The following is a 20,083-nucleotide window of genomic DNA, read 5'->3' as shown; positions in this document are numbered from 1 at the left end:
TGAATTTATAGCAGATCCACGAACGAACCAGATCGCAGAGCAAACGATGAAAAACGAATTATACGATCGTACGATCGATCCGCTTTGGAGGCGTTTGTGTACGCGGCCAACGCGATCGATTATCTTAAATATCGTCCGACGATCTAATTTTTTTATGTGTTTTTTTCGCTCGATCGATTCGTTGAATTGCGTTCCAAGGCGGAGTTTTATTAGCGGTCTGTTATTGATCGTCTCTCACTCTTTGCATAATTGCTTAGTATTCACTGATAATTGATCTTGTACATATGCTGTTGGAGCGTGTGTAACATACACGTCGCCACGTGTTTTTGCGTACAATCGTTCTGCGATATAGATGTTTGATTCTGCGCGATCATGACACGATGAATTCTAACTTGTTATGTTATTGTAGATTGATGATGTTTATACGTTTAGGTATGGGAAAAAGGCATAAAAATGTCGAAGTTACACGGAACAATATATAATATGAAAGAATATGTAACATATCCCAAGTGAAATACACGTATTACACTATTTGAAATAAATATGTAATTTAGGTTCAATATCTCTAATTACGTTCATAGAAATGTGAATTTGCATAAACATTTGCCGTGTAATTATGAATATTGCGCTTACCGTGGACAAACAACGTAATTAACTTTTTTCCCGATTTGCTGATCAGCCAATATATGCTTTATTATCGAGCAACGACTCTTTTTCATCTTTTGTCCTTTTCCTTGTCACGATTCGGTGACCAAATCGTGGTGGTTTAGGATTTCTGTTGTTGAATGAACGTCTTAACCCTTTGCACTCCTATGTCGAGTGTGACACGACATTGGTTTTTATCTTAGGATCTCCTTTGTCGAGTCCCATTCGACATTCTTTCAGTCTTACCTTTTTTTGTGAAACGTGCGAAAAAAAACCAGGATTGCATTCTGGAAATTGTTTCAAGATATATCATACACTTAAAAGATACAAAATACAACAATAGTGTGAATAAAACTGGTATTTAAGTGCATTTGTTTTTTCCTTTATTTATTTAAATTGTCTTATTTTTTAGTTGAAGTAAATTTCAAATAAAACACTTAAAAGCGTTGGGAGCTTGTGGTAACAAAATTGAAATAAAATTCGGAGTGCAAAGGGTTAAATGGACGCTAGATTCTTGAACAAAATCGGTACGAATGCAATGGGTGAAATTCTCAAAGATCGTCTGAACGAAAAACCCGAAAGATTCTGTGAAAGATCGTGTTTAAATTCCAAGCACCTGCTTATAATACGAAATTACGAAACGCAGGAAAATGGCTAAATTGTCGTATAGATTCTGATCGTTCGTCTAATAAATACTCTTAATGATCGGTTTAGTGACAGTGATTTTTCCACGTGCGTAAGAGCCTGTCATGAGATTGATTTTTTCTTTTTTTCCCTTCCCCATCGATTTAGTAAGTATTTTTAGTCCTTCACTTATTCTCGAACGGCGAAACAGGTTCAAAATTATGGCACCTTCGATTATCCGCTTTTTTTTCGTTCTGCTCGATATATTAAAACGAGAACTTTCGATTACGAAGAATAGATTGTCACTGAAAGCTGCTCTTTTTTTAATCGTGAGCGATTTAAGAACGTTATATTATGCTTCGATCGTAGCATATTCTCTTAATCTTTGCCAGAGTCAATCTGTTCCACTCCATTGGCGATTGCACGCTACTCAAATTATGCTAATAAAACGATCGAATCAGGTGGTTTTAATATATGTTTTACGTAAATGGGTAATCCAAAGAAGCACAAAAAGCTTGCAAATTTTACCAAATTTACATTCTTCTCCAGACCGAAGTCTTTTATTACATCGAAAAGGAGAAAAGACAAAGACAAATTTCTATGAATTTTATCGAAAAAGTATTCTTTTTATTACTAATTGCACAAACAAAAGGATCTAAAATTCGTTACCTCGATAATGGTTTTAGTGTTGACGTTTCGACAAAGGCTGTCATAACGAGATCGATTTCAACTTAAAAAAAAGAAAGAAGAAATGAAAAGAATTTTGTATTCGTGAAATTGCACATCTGTCCGGTTACCGATGGTCTTTTGTTTTATTGAACGCGTCGGTTCGGTATCTCCGCAGCCCGTAACGAATATTACACGGTACACATGTAGACACGTTGGAACGCCGCGTACAAGCGAAAACCGTCGGAGATTTAATCCGTAATTACAAGCCTCTCAGCTTGCTGTGTCTAATGCAACGTGTTCTCTTCGCTTTGCTAGCTGGCTCATTCGGCTCTATTGCGGAAATCATCGATTCTCGTCGAGTTTATCCGAAATTACGTTATTCCCGACGCAAGACTAAAACAGCTATCTAAAATCGAAATGAAAAGAGGAACGAGAGGATGCGCTAAAAAAAAGCATACGAGGATTAAAAATTTTATAGAATAGTTTTACATAGTTTCATGAGAATTCTTTGTACATTGCGATATATCCTTCACATATTGCATATCGGTAAGAAACGTAAAGAAGAGAGAAAAATATAGGATTCAAAGGAGCGCGTAACACGGTACGAAATACATATGAATATTTTAATTAGGAACTTGGCGAGAGATAAACCGGACGAAACGATTCGCTTTTATTTCCAGCCGCGTGCAAGCAGAGCAGAACGGAACGCGTGTGCTTTCTAATTCGTAATGTCAACCGCAATGCTAATGACTTACTCGCGCGGATAAGCTGCCCGTTGCCCCGTCGAACGATTAATGTTTCCGGAAGCGGCCGATTACGCGTGACAACCGAGAGTACGTGGGAGTGATGAATCGCTTATGGTCACGGCGAGCGGGCCGGCGCGGCTTCGACGGCGGCGAAAATTATGCGTCGAGACCCCGAGGGCCTGACAATTTGCCTACGATACGGACGATTCGACGCGGCTCGATTCGTTGTTTCCGCGCGGTTTTCCTTCACACGCGAATCTTCCTAAGAAAACTTGCGATTTTTTCGCAGCGCTACGGCGAACGGTTTCTTGTTGTAATTGTGCGTTCGTGACAGATCTACAACTGCCGGATTCACAGTTACTTTGTGGTTTCCGTTTTTAAGAATGCAGCTTTTGAAATCTTTTATTTTGTGGCCGGATAGAAGGAAAATTTTAGAGTGTCGTACTTTTTGTTTGGCTGCTGTTGGATTCGTAATGTAATTTTAATCGGAGAAAATTGAATATCGAATACGATATGAATCTGATAGAAATCTGACGGATGACTTTATAGTAAACAGCTTGGTATAGATGTCTGTGATATCAGCGTGATATTAAAATTATTAAAGAGCTTGTAGATGTCCTCAAAATGTAAAATCAATATTTATTATCGATTTTAAATTATGTATGGTATGCCGATATATATATTATAATTTTATCGATAAGAAGTGTACTTCACTACCGATAATTTCTATCGCTAATCAGCATTAAAATTCCGTTTCGAACTTTCTACGCTTGGACTAAATTGTAATTTGTATCGAAGCAAATATTTCCGATATGGAATCGTATTAATCTAATCGTAGCAATTTGATTTTATGTTGCATGGATTTTTCTACAACGATTTCCAGTCGAATGAAATAAGATGGAAATATGGCGGGGGAGAGGAACGTGGCACTTATTACACGATTCTCATTGATTACAAACAAACGTGACGATATTCCTGATAGATATGCGTTGTTGATTATGCAAATCGACCAGTATCGTTACCAAGTCGTGTAGTTCTGCTTCAGAGAGTGCGTAGAAAATTATCAAACATGGAAGAGCTTATGTCTGCATGATGGGATTGCGATAAACGTTTAAGTCTTGTCTAATCTAATGCTGTCCTTCCATTTAACAACTAGGAGGAAGACGGAAGTAATTGGAAAAGAAGAGATGTTAAGAAAATAGAAAAGTAAAGCAAGGTAGGAAGAGAAAAAGGTGTTCGTAGCAGACATATCTTTGCTTCTGTTAACTCGAGTACGTCAACAAGAATGAGCTACCTCGCATAGAATCGTTATATTCTGTCTTTCACTTCGAATCTATTTTGCCGAAAGTTATTATTGTAACTTATTGCCAAACTCCGGTACCATAATTCTAAATCTACTTTGCCAAAAGTTATTGTCAGTCAGAAGTTTCTATTTCGCGTGATTTTTTTCACGAAGTTTTCGCTATCTGAACTACAAAAATTAATTGGATTAATTATATCTAACAATTGTTGCAAATATGAATTAATCCTATAGAGATTTGCGATCGATCAATTGAATATATACGAAATGTTTTTGAAGCTGGAATCTACAGCTGAAGTTTACAGTTATTCAAGAGTACGATCCTTGGATAAATCTAGTCTATTTGAATTATTCGAAGTAATTAGCATTCGAACAACGTTTGAACACTGACCGACCTTGCTTTATGATGGAATTAATCGATCGATATATTAGATTTTAATGGAGATTGCGATAACATTCCTCGAGATCGAGACGTCGAGATCAAGATTCGAGGTGTAAGATTGATCTCCTTTGTGTCCATAGATCGTGTATATCCTACGCTCGGAACAAAGAGATTGAATTTCAACACTTGCAACTCTTATCTCGTAACCATGATTCAATTATTATGCATTTTTCTTCTCTGAAGACCTAACTTCTACATAATTCACCTCGCCAAAAATTAAACAAAATCTCTAGGTAATTGTTACAACTAACGCTTAGCTACTGAACAAGTTTTTTCTCAAATATGAAAACTCATCGAAACCAAACGAAGATGCAAATGTAAATGATTCGTTCAATTAACTCTACCAAAATTTAGAAATCAAAATTAAATCATCTCTCTCACAAACGCAGCGTTTGTTACTGTGAACGATAATTTTATTCAAATTGTATCTTCCAAACTAATTAAGATATTGATACAAAAATTTCGTACATCGTAAAAAAAAATACTTCTATTCGCTATATCAAAGAGTTTTTGATTGTTATTAGGTTGTCCGGAAAGTTCTTTTCGTTTTTTAAATAGAAGATAAGTATAAAATATATTTCCTTCAGTGTACCTTTCTTAAATAATGTATGATCCTTTTCTACCACCTTTTGCCGTCTCTCAGGGAGCCTCATAATGCCATTTTTCCAAAATTCTCTTGGCTCACTTTTAAAATATTCTTCGAGGCCGTTTTTCACTTCGTTTACTGATTTGAATTTTCTATTGTGAAGAAAATTCTTTAGGGAGAGGAACAAATAATAGTCCGATGGTGCAAGGTCTGGAGAGTATGGAGGATGTGGTAAAACATCTCAATCAAACTCTAGAAGTTTCGTTCGCACCGCTAAAGAAACGTGTGGCCTCGCGTTATCATGGTGGAACACAACGCCATGTCTGTTCACCACTGCAGGACGTTTTGTAATAATAACTTCCTTAAGTTTTTCGAGTTGGGTGCAATATTTTTCACCCAACTCGAAAAACTTAAGGAAGCCATTATCACAAATCAACAATTTGATCGTTTGCCCTTCCGGAAATAATTCGTAGTAGAGGATACCCTTCCAGTCCCATCAAATTGAAAGCAGCACCTTCTTCGGGTGAAGTCTAGGTCTCGCTACCGTTGGAGGATACTTATTTCGGCTCGATCAAGATCGCTTGCGCGCAGTGTTGTCGTAGAGAATCCAACTTTCATCCCCAGTAATTAACTTTTTTAAAAATGGCTCCCTATTGTTGCGTTGAATTAGCAAATCGCATGTCGAGATTCGATTCAGGAAATTGCACTCTGTTAGTTGATGGGAGACCCACACTTCGTAGCGATTAACGTACCCAAGCTTTACTAAATGGTCATGAATCGTTGTTCGCGGAATGTTTAAAGTATCTGCTATCTCACGAACACTAGACCTTGGGTTTTCATCGAGGTAGGCCTTGATAAGGTCAGTATCAGTGGTGGATGGACGTCCGCTGCGATCTTCATCTTTCAGATTAAAATTTCCGGCTTTAAACCTCCTAAACCAATTCCAGACTGTTTAAACAGTTATAGACCGATCACCATAAACGTCACAAATCTCCTTTGTAGTGTTTTTAGGCGTACTGTCTTTTTTAAAGCAGTGAAACATAACGCGACGAAAATGCATCTTTTGGTCTTCTACCTTTCTCCACGCAAAAAACACTCAATACACTTTCTACTAACGTCGAGAACTGTTCTCTTGCCTTACCAGAGGTGTGGTGGATATTGTGTAAGTCGTAAAATAGGATCGCTAATGACTCGTTAATTAGATCGCTGATAATTCGTTGATAACAGGCTGATCGACAACTGACTCCTTTCGGTTGCGTTTATTTATACTGGTCTTCTTTCGACGGTTACACGTAGCGGCGACATTGTTTTGCCCGGAGTTTATTTATTCTTACATTACGTGTATCCTAACGATCTTAATACTCTGAGGCAAAACAACAACATGATTTGAATTGTTCTTTAACTCATGTGTCGCTACAGAGGATAACTAGTGATCTTACGGTTGACGAGTGATCTGGTGGTTTCTTTACTTAAGCAGAACGAAAGAAGGCGAACGCGAAAAGAACTTTCCGGACGACCTAATATATCTGCGTCGTTATTAATATACTGCTCGAAAACTGTCTCATCCTTACATACTGCAATGCGATTATTTTCCATTAAACGTTTCTCGGTGTACGTACCGTCTTTAAAATGCTGATAGTTTCGAATTCGAGTGTCAAATAATCATTTAACTTGGACTGACCTGATGAAGCGCCGTGGGCGGATGGTGATCTTGCCTGGGCGTAACCGCGTCCGCGCCGATGCCGGAGTCGGGGCTGGGAAGATCAACGGTCAGGACTTTGCTGCTGCTCGAGGATGAGCGTATCGCGTGTGTCGTCGCATAAGAGCTTGGCACAACCTCGTACCTCGTGTACGAAGCGGTCGTGGTGGACAACGAGGACGAGCTCGAAGAAGCCAATGGTGGCAGAGCGTCGCCGGTGACGTAGACTGCCGTGGCCTCCTGGTGCAATCCGCTCGGGTTCCCAGCGTTTGCCGCGCCCGTCGCCGAGGTCGACGTGTACGCCGTGGACTGCAATCGTGGGCTGCACGAGCTGTAGGGGTCGTAGGGACTGCCGTACTGTTGCACCTGAAATTTTACGCAATCGTTATTAACATTAGAATCGTAACAGTAACGAGTAATTAACGTAGAACTTTTCATAGAATTTTAGGACTATCAGAGAAGAAAAGTGATTGTTTTGTGTGGAATTTTCCAGAGAATTTCAGGATTATCGGAGTAAAAATGACTGATACGGCATTTTTCATAGAAATTTTGTTAACTTGAAAATCATAGGACATAATTGAACTCTCAGAGTTTGAAATATTCTTTTAACGATCGTCAAGTTCGCGAACGCAAACACGTTTATTGAATACCTGAAATAGTTCGTAAACTGAATAATATTGCAAAATTTTTTAAACAATTTAGTTGATATGTTTAATTAGTTACTATTAATTTATTAAATAGTTATTATTATTAGATAAAAATAGTTATAACTGGACGAGATTGTTATTCCGGATTTCCATAGGAATATAGTATGCTATAGGGTATTTGTCTCTCGATCGCGCGGTCTAATATTCAGAATTTTTATCGAGATCGAATTAGATAGTGTCAAGTATGTTTGTTATAACAGAGTCGGGATAATGACGCTTATTTGTATCGGAATCAGCGAGGGTAGTGTCTTGCGTTTATATCTAGATCAGGGTAGGCAGTGTTGGGTCTTTTCTTTATTGCTTTTAATGTGCGTCATGTATTTTAATCGCAATGGAGCGAAATCGGACTTGATGGAGTTCAGATTGGATAGTGTCGCGTATGTTTATTAGGACAGGTAGTGTGTGGAGCATGTTTTCTAAGAGCGGACTGGAATCCTGAAAGTTATTAACACGCATTTTCCAGCTGACTGTCGATAATCTCTGTGGGATTTAGACTCGTTTCGTTGCCAGGCCTGTGCATGTAATTAGGAGAGACTGATGAAGGCAACATGATATTTTCGTTGATTGGTCGTCATTGACATCAAGCCTTTTAATATTATAATTTAATGCCTGTACTTATTTAAAAGTTTCCCCCATCATATAGATTGGAAATAATATTTTATTTGACAACTAACTTATAAAGCTTTTACCTACTAGCGTATCGCTATATATATTTTTACTGCTACAGTGATCTTGCAGAAAATTTATGGCAAACTTAACTCTCCTGTGACTGTTGAATTTTTACAAACGAGATTTATTTCATCAAACAAGGAAACTTCGAACATTTTACAAAAATCTTTATGAAACGATACTAAGAAAGAACGATTTTTTCATATTTTCTTCAAATTTAATGACTCTATTTGTATTCTGTTTCTTTAGTTGCATAAATATTCGTAGTATAATAATTTTCACGATTTCACCTTAATTTAATACGGCAGTACTAGATTTTCTATTTCCCCGCACCTAAATACATCTGTCTTTGCATCTTAAAAACGAACCTAAACATCAATCCGAGAATTTGCTATTATTCCAAACACAGAGATAGAGAGAGTCTCGATCTTTTGAAGTCAATTTTTATTAAGTATTTATTTTTGATTCATTAGTCTTCCTAATATTAAATATTATCATCACAACACAAAGATCAACCATCTCTCTTATGAAGCACTTAGTATGCAGAAAGGCAATAACTGCAAAAATACGTGAAATCAGATTTCCTGTATCTTTGAATGCTTCCAAATACTTTACCAAAGTACTTTAATGTAAAATTGCAGCAAATGAATTGTTTCTTTGATACTGTGTTTTTTCCATATTTTCTCCATATTATGAAAAATTCACGCTTCTATGCTATTGTGTGACAAAACAAGATGAGAAGAAACAAAAGGAAAAATCAGCAAAGTTTTATAGATAATATCATGGCTACAAATTGCTCGTTGGTCTCACCTGTAGTTGATGTTGATGATGATGGTACATTCCCGGTGGCGTAGGACTGTCTGGCTGAGCCTGTTTGTGCCTTTTGCTGGACTGTTGCGCCCCTCTCGACGAGCTCAAGTCCTCGGGCTCCCTTTTGACTCCGGCGATGCCAGTGCTCGAGGAACCGTCGTGTCTGAGGGACTGCGGGCTAAGCGGAAGCGGAAGGCCACCCTGTAGACTCTGGCCAGGACTGTGGGACGGCTGGTTGTATTGATGGAGGAAGTGGTGTAGTTCCCCTCCTCCGGCGCCTTCGCCGCCTTCCATGCGATTCGTCGAACCGGAACCGGAGCCAGGCGCCTCCTGCACTAGCAGCTTCTGGCCCATCACACCCCTTCAACAGTCCGTGGAGAATCGACCTTTAACTGCGGTTCCCTTTACAGCTCGACATTATCAATTCGGGATCGATTGACTATGCGCTAAGTGCGCATGGCGAATCGGGTCGCCAGCGAAATGTTTCCTCGTTCTTTGCACTTTGCTTGTAATGCTTTGTGAGATTTATTGGCTCTTATAGAAAAACACGTGGAACATAGCAGGAGAAAAACAAGTTAAATCTTAGTATTTTCGAACTTGACGAAAAAGTGTAAGTAAGTTATAAAATTCAATCCTATTAAGAAGAAGATTAAGAACTGTTTGTAATTAAATATGCATTTTCTCTACTTTCTCTCGTTGCAATTTCATGCCTAGCGTCCTTCCTTTCAACAGCTAACGCAAACATCAGAAAATCAAGAAAAATGGACTTGTCGTTTTTTCCTCCTGTGACATATAATCACGTAATTACTATTAAACAAGAATTAATGCAACCATAATATTTCATCCTCTGATTGTCCCGAGCAATTTATTATCGATACAGAACCAATTAAGAGAAGGAGCTCGGAGTTTATTTTCCAATTTATAAAGATAGTTTCGCTATAGCTTTAACTGCCCACTCTTCATTATATCAAGTTACATTTGCCGAAGAATTCCGAGCAACAAGTTCAGAATCGATTATGCAGATGTCGCAAGAAAAAGATCTAATTACGAGACGACTTAAAAGATCGTATCGCTTTCGTTGTCAGCGATATTAAAACAGGGTTTAATTTTGTTGCGATGCAAACGACGATGCTAGACGACGCTATTTTATTAAACGTGCTCGTCGATAGCTTGATTACAGAGAATTTCTTTTTTTCTCTGCTTTTTCTTCGGAAAGATAGATTTTAACGTTTCACTGATATGATAATGGTAGGTTCCCCCGGAGGGGGAGGGTGGGGGCTGGACGATCATTCCTTTCCTTTTTTTTCCCACTAAATCGATTGCATTTGAAACGTTCGCGCTGAATCTTTATGCCCCGAGGGAAGTTATAATAATGTTAATACGGTATTAGCTAACGAGCAGAGCGATTTATTGTACGGCAGCGTGTTTTACGACGAAGATAAGCTAAAGTAGGATCGACAGCGCCGATGACTGCGGTACATTTGTCATTTCCCGCGTCTCAATGACGATATCATCGGACATCATGCGACGCTCGTGCGTATATAAAGTATAATTAATTCATAGATTTTCAAGGTCCGTCACGGCGAATAAATGCGTAATGTGTCTCATCAATAACAGCTATGGCACAGCTGTTTCGCAACGTTGACTTTTCTCAGTAAAAACCAGGTAAAGACGAATAAATATCGATAGTTTCCAATCATTACTAAATATAAACGATAAGCATCGGCGCGTTCCTTTCTATCGACTATCGATTATGCGTATATTCATTGCTTTATAGAACTAACAATGTTGTTTGAACAATCACGTGTTTCTACACGACAAGTTACTTAGATTGAAGTTTGTGTATATACATGTCGAGTTTACTGATTTCAAGTAATGGATATGTGAAATGGCGTTGGGAACGAGGAGAAAGATTCGCTTTTCATTAAAATCCAAAAGGCATTTGATTTTATAAATAATTGTTTGTAGTTGACATAGTAAATCGTGTGTTATACGTACATCATACGTAACATTGTAAAATGTATCTCAAGCTTCAGTGATACTCGAAGAAACCGTAATACTTGGAGTCAAATAATAACTAGTAAAATCAGGTTAAACAATTTGAGAGAACAGCAATTTGAACGAACATTTCGAATCAAGTAGAGAACAGATTCAAATCGTCCGATGAAGAGATTTCATGTTGCTCGAATTCAATCGACTGATTTGAACGAGTCTTAAAAACAATGAAGAAATGCTATCGAAGCTTCTTCTAGCGAAGTCAATCTGCCGATATAAACATCGCCTCTACTAACTGCTAAACACGTTTCGTGGTCCATGAAAATATTCAAGTTCGCTTCTACGTCCAATTATCATAAATCTTCGACATCCGAATTTTGCATAAGAAAGCTACTGTACATAAATAACGAATTGTATGTCAGCGATTCTTCCTGGTATGTACCAGAAGAGGTTCTCGTTTCCAGAAGCCGGGGGCTCTGGGAACGGGAAGAGAAGAGCGTCGCCTTCGGCACGAGGATCGTAGCAAGTCGCGTCGCATCTGCCGAACCATCGGCAATAAAATTTTCTGGGCGCGGAAACGCGATTCGCCGAACGGTCGTACGGGGAGAGAGAATCGAGAGGATCGCGGGCCGACATTATGCGAAGTAGTTAACATGTTATATTTAGCATGATAATACGTATCCACAATACGAGGGACCCTTATAAACTGCCAACGCTCTCGGTGCATACGACAGCCTCCTTCCCTTTCTTTCTCTTTCTTGCACTTGCATGTTCTTTCTCTCTTAGTTTGCTCGCGCATTCTTTTTTTTCCTTCCCTTTTCTTCCCTTTTCTTCCTTCCCTGCTCTCGTCCTTGCCCGACGTGTCGTGGCAACCTCCGCCAGGTTCACCGGTCTCTCTGGCCTCCTTCATTCCATCTCTTTCTATTAAACGAACGAAGACAGGCCGCGTGTCTCTCTCGTTCTCTTTTCTACCGCGCTGAACATCGCCACTGAGGTACCTACCCTACGGTCAGATGCTCCCGTACAATGGCTCTTTTTTTACACTTGATACCTGATCTCACTCGTCTAACCCTCTCTTCTCTGCTCTTTTCTCTCCGTCTCTCTTCTCCCCCTCTGTACACGCCGTGCTTTCTGTCTACCGCCTTTCTGGCATCGGCTGGTCTACTCTCGAGGCGAGAAAGAGCGAACAACGGAATAAGAGAGAAAGGTTGTTCGCTGGAAGCGAGGAAAAGGGTGACGCCGGAGGTAAGAGAGAAGGAAAAGTTGTATAGGAAAGTAGAGAAGGATGACGGGACGCGACACGTCGTCGCCCTCGGCACACTTGTGCCTGAAGAGGTGCGGATTGGAACGACGATGGAAAAACGGCCGGTGAAAGCCAGAGGAGTATCGCGCGCTCTCTGTTGTCCTTTCCGCGCTGGAAAGCTGTTGCTCGTCTCATAACCGGAGGCGACGACGGCACGGCCTCATGAATTCGGCTTACGTGAAATGGATCCAAGCTCGTTCGTCGTTGCGTCGAGACGCGCATTCGTTCCACGCCTCGTACTCTTAATGCCGCGCCGTGGTAATGCGATGCTAATCCCTGATGTAGGATCGCTGAGATTCATGGAGATCGCGAATCCGCCCGGGGAACCTTACGCGTACCGATACTCTCAGTTTAAGTCCGCTCTCTTTTGAATATTTTGGGTGCATATACTACGGGGTGATGCTGTGACATGAGCGAGAATCGACGGGGGCACGCGTGCTTCTTTTCGGATGAATCGTTGACGTGTTAATCCTTGGATTCCTCGGGCAATGCTGCTGCATTTTTGGGACAATTTTTGTTGATGGGTATTGCAGCTAACGTATTTCTTAATTTATGATATTATTATAATTTGCCAGCTAAGGGTGGGTTGTAGGATTTTCGGGATTGTGCGACTTTAACGTCTAGCAATTATAAGGCCGCGGTTCACGAATTTTTGAGGAAATTTTATTTTGCTACAAGCATCGTACTTTTTAATTATACGATATATATTTTCGACAGCTTCAGAGGACGCTTGTGGATTTTTGTGGAGTATAAGATACTTTTTAGCATATAGTACTAGATATATGTTTAATTTTGTCGAAAGTGTTAAATGTTGGAGAGAAGAAGCATTTAACCTGCGAAGTTATGACGATGAGGCTTGAAACAAATTCGAAAATGGATATAGGAATTACAAAATAGAATTGAACGTAGAAATTATGAGATAGAAGCAAGTGTAGAAATCGCAAGAGTAACTGCATTTCGAGGCAAAGATTGTTCGATTTGAAAAAGAAAAATGTCGATACCTCGACGCTCGTATGCAGTAAAAGTCCGAGGTGATTCGCAAGCTGGCTACGATTGAATCTAACGTCAGAACGTGCCAATTTCCTCCTTTCCATTTCAATAATTTATAAAACGTCGTAGTCGTAAAATCCTATGATGCCTGAAATCAAGGACTGATCGAGACGATCCGTTATAACGCAACTAGTAATTGCGTTGCAGTTGCGTCAATTCCTGTTAGGAATTCGCGTGACGACCAATATCTTCCATTTCTTGTGCAATGTTTTACAAATTCTCACGCTCGAGTTTTTTTTCGTAACCCAGATATGTCTAATTTTTTGTTTTTTACGATATTTTTTAATCTACCTATACTTACTGTGAGCTTCTATTATTCTAACTTGTCTCTTAACTCTACTCTCTTTCGTATCTTAACGAAACAATATGTAAATTTCACTAAAGTGACATTCGGAAGTCACAGTAATTAATTTCATAAATTAAAAAGCACCAAAAAGCGATAATATTATAAACTCTATTTTTTGAGTACTTTGAAATTTAGATCATCTTCTTGCGATAAACGAATGTACGAAAGTGAGCCATTTGTCTCTCGAGAAATAACCATTAATTCTGTACTTATGTAATGAAATTAAAATGTCAACAAAAAAGCATAGTTGTTCGATTTGATTTCTGACAAGCTGGTATGTTTTAAAATACCTGCCAAAACTGTTGTCCACGAAAGTGTTAAAACATGACGTAAGATCGTGGTATAGTTTTGTCACGAAAGAGTCTCAAATCACGGTGAGGAATCGAGAAGAGAAGAAATCGACGCCGTGGCACAGTTTAATCACCTCCTATGCGGTAATTCTCAAGCCGGTTTCCACGAATTCATGAATTCGCGGCTGTTTCCCCGTACACGGACGAGCAAATTATTCCACGTAACGTTACACGACCGCGCCGTTTTTGCCGCGTCGCCACGCAACTTGCGTACCGTTTGCGTTCGTACGCGCAAAAGAGGCAATTATGCGCTTACGGTGCAGCATTATCGACGACAAGACAGACGTACCATGCGAGCTTCGAGGTCGCCAGGTCGCTGGAGGGTCACCGTCTGCTCACAGACGCGTATACGCGTGTACTAGAGTGTATATGCTCGTCATTCGAACGAGTGATACGGTATTAAGCACGCGGTTCCGGGAAAACGGAGTGAAAACTTTCAAGATTCTAGAATTTTCATTCAATCCACATAAGTAATTATTCGTAATCAACCACTATTTTAATCCTCTTGTCGCTATTTAAAGGAATATTCTCACGGTCGATCGAATATGTATGTCTCTATGCTCTTTCAACAATCAAGCTAGCAAAATTTTATCTTCAAATTCACGACTTCTGTTTCAACCAGTTCACAAATCTTCTATAGGCTGCTCCCGAGACTACTCTCTATTATAATATATTGAATAATATATCGATTCTTCAAGTTACACTTTTTCTAAACAATGCTTCTAAACAATGTTTTAATCAACCACGTATTTAAATTTCCCTAAATGAACGCACAAAATCAAAGTAGCAGAGTCTATAAGGATCCATAAATTAACCAATCCTATTTAAAGTAATCCACGGATCTTCACGTTAACGTTCTTTTCTCTCGATCAAACTATTTCTGAAACCACTCTCTATAGTATAGATAACATGGACATCCAATTACTAACCGTATTTAAGCGTTGAGAAATTTTGCAGTCAATTTCTATTAATTAATTACAAAGCACCTCGTCAACGCCCAAAATCCAAAAAGCTTCGACGAAACCTATCGGAGTCTGCAAAAGTTCTTTAATCCTGCAAAGCAGTAACCAATCCTATTTAAACAGATCTTAGGTCTTTACATCAACGTTCTTCTCTCTCGAGCAGACTACTCCTGAAACCACTTTCTATAGAATAGATAATATAGATGTCCAATTATTAGCTACATTTGGTCCTTCAAAAAATCACGCTCTCCAAACAATCACTTCTAACCAGTTACAAAGTCAACTCCCTCATCGATGTCGAAAATCCAAAAGAATCCCAACAAATTTCATCTAACTAGCAAGGCGTGTCTACTCCTAACAGTCGTAGAATGAGCAGGTCAGTCTGAAAGGGTCGGACGGTAGCGTGCACGCGTGTTTGTATCCCGAACGAACTTGCGGTACCAGGCAGGGCCCGGTTCGGAACCGGAATCGTCGTTCCTGAAACCGGAAATCGGGCGTATCGGAAGGGAGCGTGCTTGGTCCGAGACCTGCAGCGGTCGAACTCGAAAGACAGGTCTCGCTACTGCGTGGCGCTCTACCGTCTGCTCGGGTCATTCGTTTTGATTATTATTGTCAGGACCAGCCGGTTCCACCTTCTTTCTTCTTTTCCTCCTATCTTTTCTTTTTTTTACCTCCGCTTTTTCCAACGTGACGCAAGCAAAACGAACGAAGACGCACGCGGGGCTTTTTACCTTGGCGAGCACGCACGCACGCACGCACGCACGTCACCTGTGCGCGCAGCACGCGCCACCCGTGTATGTGGTCCGCATATGTACGCGAGTTCTTCGACGTTCAACCGCGTCGGCGAATTTAAATGCGACCAACGTGGACGAGGCCTGGCTTCTGCCACTTCTTTCATCGCATCGCGCCTCGTCCAGCTTCCCTTCGCGCGCACGCCCTTTCTCCTACGTGAATTGTTCGGTTCCCGGAAGAGTTCTCAGTTTGGGCGAGCTTGGTATGGTGGACACGCGGCGGTAGAACGTTTGGAGATCTTCATCTTGCTTGTAAAGCAGATTGCTCTGCTTTCTTCGAGCGTATAACGCAGTTATTTTATCGGTAATTGCGTCTGGTTTTGCGTATGGTTCGACTCTTCTTGTATTTCTTTATCTGATTTGGATTGTATTGGTTTGTGCAAGATGAAGAGAAATTCTGTTTTTCGGAAGACTTCTGTAACTTCTATCTATTATTGGTCTGTCATTGGAACAGACTTTGCTCTCTATCGAATTGTCTTATAGTTCTATGAGATTCTTTTTATCGGACGAAGAGTTATCGATTCACGGCAGTTGGAAAGAAATTTTATGTAACTGGAGTGGATATTTTTTCCCATTGTTAGACTGTCTTCTGTTTCAGAAGGTTGCAGTGGTTCACGAGAGACCGACTTTTGTAAAGTATATGAACTTTTGAGAAACTTTGAGGGAATTCGGTATGTCGGGCACGTGTCGCTTTCCAGGATCTTGATTTTGATGCGAATCTTTTTCATAACGTTCCATAGGACGTTGATCTTAATGCCGTGTTTCTGAACTATGTTTATAATGTTAAAATCCCGCGTGTAGATCCCTAGAAGCGTTTCCCTCTTCTTGGAAGAAGGCGAAGTTTGATATGTCGGGCATGCCTAGATCGTGATCTCTACATGCGTGACTTCTGCTCCGTTTCCCTTTTTTGGAACTTTGTGGGGATGGTAACGATCGAACGACGAATCAAATTACTTAACCTACCATAATTCACTTCCCTAAAACGAAAACGAAAATAAAAAAGAAAAAGATAGGATACTTTGGATAATAAATAAAATTAAGCGCAAATATTCTTATGACTAGGGCGGAGATTTTTATGCAATTGTGGGATATTTGAAAGTGCAAATGTGTGTAATATGCAAAAATATATAAAATGTTCAAAATATATTATAACGATACTTGTCGTGATATCTAACTGGTGAAACCTCTCATCTAAGTTTCATTTCTCTAATTACATTTATAAAAATATAAATTTCAATAAATATCCGGAGTCTATTTATTACAAATGTCGAATGTTAGATGTTAGTATATTAACACTAGGGTCGCGAAACAAGAATCCATATTTTTAGCTGCTTGTCCGCAGAGATTAGTCGAACGACTGCGAAAACTTGTCTCGATCTAGGAACTCGGGGAATCGGACTCAGGGATCGTGAGGTCAAAAGCGCACTTGACACATCGTCGAGGTTGTCGCGATCTCGTAGAGCTGTACAGCACGATACGGTCGAGTTTTCGCAGGGGTAGCTGCCTCGCGATTCGACCCCGGCCGCGAGAAACCGGACTTTCCGTTGCGAAACAGGAAGACGTGTTAAACCTCGAAAATGAGCCTGAGAACCGGAATTATTCTGTAGGTTTGCGGCTCTTGTTTTACAAGGAAGAATTAATGACCATATAGCGAAAGAAATAACGCTGCTTTTGTCCACTTACAACTCCGGCTCTGAATTGTAGAAAATAATAACATTATTCAATTGCATGGCTTGGATATAACTCGACTTTTTATTTCGAGGAATAGGAACATCTAAACTTGTTTGCATAAAAGAAACGTTGCTGTAAAACTAATTTGCATATAAGCCTCTCAGAAGCCAGTTCCCGACAAACAGATAACTTGCTTCCATAAGTTAATGAACTTATCGCAAGAAAATAACATAATTAATACATGGAAACGAATTTCTGAGATTTACTATTTTATATGATAATCCTACAAACACATATGTTTCTTCAGACTTTACAACATTGCAAGGCAAAGATATCGACGATGGCAACATCAAGTAAGTTCCTGAAACCTAAATTTCCTTGCCAAACTATGTATTAAAAAATCAGATTCAATAATTCTAATTGACCGATTACAAAGGCGACTACAAAAAGAAATATCAATCAAGCAACCAAACCGATTCTATTTCATCAGCTTGTTTATCCTATTCTTCCAGGAGCAAGAACGTTCACCTCGATCGAGCTTTCGGTTCAACGGAACTCCCTTATCTCTTAGATCTCACGTCTTATTGTAACAGCCTTTCTCGTCGGCGAGGTCTTCTTCATCCACCTCCTCCCGCGGTTACGCCGTGGCCGGTGCAATTCCTCTAGGACCCATAAAACCCAACCTAGTCCGGTTTCTAGCGTTCAAAAGCGGCGACGTTGGCGTCTGTATAGGAAGGAAAACGCGATGAATCGCGCGACGAACGAAGCGCGCTCGCAAGAAGGTAAAAGCGAGCGCGGGTGTGTACGCTGGTCGGGCAAGAAAAGAAGGAGGAAACGTTTACGGCGTTTTGTGATCATAAATTCAAATAAAGGGGAACGCGCTCGCGTTACGTGTCGGGCATAAAGCACCGGTAGACAGCGAAAACGGGCCATGCCACTCGTCCCGCGGCCGATTCTCGTTCCCCGGGCCCGTTTCGTTTTACGACGTGACACGAGGCCCTCGTCAAGTGGGTCAGAGGCCATCCTTGTAGTAGGCACGCCAGGTTCCTCGTAGTCGACAGATCTCCGCGTAACGATAAAACGGACAACGAGACGCGTAATAAGGAGTTAAGACCGCGCTACACGTCTTTCGTGAGGATCCTTGGAAGGGATAACTTCGTACTCCTGAGAGTTCCATGTTTCCTAGGTTTTTACTACGTTTCTTTAGTATTCTTTGCGGTGATCCTAAGCTGATCCTTCTGTTGTTCTTTTCCATTGGGTTCTTTAGGTTTTTTTTACCATCCTACTTTGTGGCGAGTCCGAGTATTTTTGCGTTCTTTTTCATCGCGCTTTTTAAATCGTTAATAATTTTTCCAGCGTTCTTTCTCGTGGTCAGTTCAAGTTTGTATTTTTGCGTTGCTTTTCATCGTTTTTTAAGGTTGTTAACTTTTTTAGCATTCTTCCTTCCGGTGCGCCTAAGTTCGTATTTTTTTGTTCTTTTTCATTGCGCTTTTTAAGTTGTTACCAATTTCATAGCCAATTCAAATGCTTTGTAGGCAGTCCAAGTTTATATGTTTATTTTGTGATTGTGTTTTCTAGATCTTTGCTATATACTTTAGTATTCTTCTTTGTAACGATCCTCAGTTTAATACTCTCGCATTTTCTTTTCGCGGGAATCTTCAACTCATTCAGACTGAAAGTTTTAGCTTTTTTTGCTTCTTAAATCAGATTTATGCATCTTGTTACATGCATCAAATCTTCCCTGTACATCACAGTTTCGTTCGTTTCCTTAAATCCTTGATTTCTTAGTCATCCTCGACCTTCGTATCAACCTTTCGCTTCTTATCGTTCTTTCAGAATTTCTGTAATCCTCCAACGATAAGCACAAGTCCATACGACGTGCGTATATATGCTACTTATACCTGAAGAGCAAAATTCCAGTCCGTTTCTTACATTTAATCAGCACTTAAAAATTCACTCAAGTTCCACTCCGTTTCATTTAGAATCTCTAAAACATTTCATTACACCTCATTTGTGACTTTCGAGTTAACGAAGCTAATTGTCTGTTCCGCTTCTCGGCGACCTGTCGTCGCTGAATCGGTAATGATTCAAGAAAGTTCCACAGTCACGAAAAACGTGGACCACTTTCGAAGATGACGCATGACCAAGTGTAATAACCACCTTCGCCGGTGGATGATTCATGCGCTACTGAAAATAGAAGCTACGCAAGAATCGTGTACGAAAGGATTCGTTTTCTACAAGATCCTCGGGCAATGATAACCGGCCAGTGTAATAAAAAGCGACACCGCGGTCGGTCATTGCGAATGCCTGCCGCCCGTCTTTGTCAAAAGTCGACCTTTTAATGATTTTTTATAACGTGGCTGTGCTTCGACTTCTTTCACACGGTCGCGGGATAATAAAACAGGTCTCGTTTTAACGCGCTCGTGATGCACATTTTAAAGGCTGGTTAAATGGCGAAATATTTCTAATTAGGCAATAAAGGAACGTAGAGGGGATGGATTCTACATATTTAGTAAATTCGTGGATCTTTTTATCTCCTTAAATTTATTTGTACGGCATTGTACACATTGTTGTTACATTTTTTATTCAAACATTTAAGTTAACATCGTGATTTTTAATTCCGCGTTTAAACGAACGAAATTTTCTTTTGAAGTTTAAGGAACAGTAGAATACGCGAACAAATTAATAAGAATAATATCGTTTAATGAAAATGCTTTT

At 39.9% G+C, this 20,083-nt stretch overlaps 2 protein-coding genes across 6 annotated transcripts in view; one reads left to right on the top strand and one right to left on the bottom strand.

Annotated features, from left to right (window-relative positions):
• Positions 1-20,083, top strand: part of chn (zinc finger transcriptional factor charlatan) — a 263,213-nt gene that overhangs the window by 4,646 nt on the left and 238,484 nt on the right. The gene's annotated exons all lie outside the window — the stretch shown is intronic.
• The window catches only part of grh (grainy head), a 162,078-nt gene that overhangs the window by 17,479 nt on the left and 124,516 nt on the right, over positions 1-20,083 (bottom strand). For all 5 annotated transcript variants that reach the window (XM_069126403.1, XM_069126401.1, XM_069126402.1 and 2 more), the window contains exons 5-6: positions 8,898-9,258; positions 6,694-7,077 (exon numbers count right to left, since the gene is read on the bottom strand). In XM_069126403.1, coding sequence (XP_068982504.1) covers positions 6,694-7,077; positions 8,898-9,258 — 745 coding nt within the window. The remainder of the gene's footprint in view (positions 1-6,693; positions 7,078-8,897; positions 9,259-20,083) is intronic.

This window comes from Bombus flavifrons, chromosome 13 (assembly GCF_040668555.2).
Source record: "Bombus flavifrons isolate JBK064 chromosome 13, iyBomFlav1_principal, whole genome shotgun sequence".
Classification (NCBI taxonomy): Eukaryota; Metazoa; Arthropoda; class Insecta; order Hymenoptera; family Apidae; genus Bombus; species Bombus flavifrons.
Note: the sequence above shows the minus strand (reverse complement) of the source record. Positions and strands in the feature narration are given on the sequence as shown.